Source organism: Buceros rhinoceros, unplaced genomic scaffold (assembly GCF_000710305.1).
Source record: "Buceros rhinoceros silvestris isolate BGI_N320 unplaced genomic scaffold, ASM71030v1 scaffold36092, whole genome shotgun sequence".
In the NCBI taxonomy this organism is placed as follows: domain Eukaryota; kingdom Metazoa; phylum Chordata; class Aves; order Bucerotiformes; family Bucerotidae; genus Buceros; species Buceros rhinoceros.
The window spans coordinates 1-401 of record NW_010397800.1 but is presented as its reverse complement, the minus strand read 5'-3'; the positions used below and the strand labels follow the sequence as shown (position 1 = coordinate 401).

At 34.2% G+C, this 401-nt stretch overlaps 1 protein-coding gene across 1 annotated transcript in view; it reads right to left on the bottom strand.

The window, feature by feature from the left end:
* CDK7 (cyclin-dependent kinase 7) overlaps window positions 1-385 on the bottom strand; it is a gene marked incomplete at its 5' end in the record, with an annotated part of 18,769 nt that extends 18,384 nt beyond the window's left edge. The window contains one exon of the mRNA XM_010130878.1: window positions 326-385. Coding sequence (XP_010129180.1) covers window positions 326-385 — 60 coding nt within the window. The remainder of the gene's footprint in view (window positions 1-325) is intronic.
* Between the last annotated feature and the right edge of the window lie 16 nt (window positions 386-401).

Sequence of the window (401 nt, the reverse complement as noted above, 5' to 3'; positions counted from 1 at the left end):
AAAAAAAAAAAAAAAAAAAAAAGGAGGGGGACACCTAATAAAGTCTGAAGTTTGGAACAGCATGTGGTTTTTTAAAATAAATTTAACAAATAACAAAAAATTCAAGTTACAGACCAGGCAACCCTTCAGAAGCTCAGAAATGAAAAAGCTAGTCTCTCTTCTAGGTCTGTGTGGGGGCATTAAAGATAAGTTAACCTGATCATTTAAACAGAACACTCTAGAAACAAAAATATATATTCTCCCATTAAGTCAGTCAAAAAAAAAAATCACTAAGCAGAGAGCAATCAGACACTTCATCACGTAATGGGAAAACACTGACACTCACCTTTTTAATAGCCACGATTTGGTTGCTGTTCTTATCCTTCGCCTTGTAGACAGTAGCAAACTAAGGAAAGAAAAAG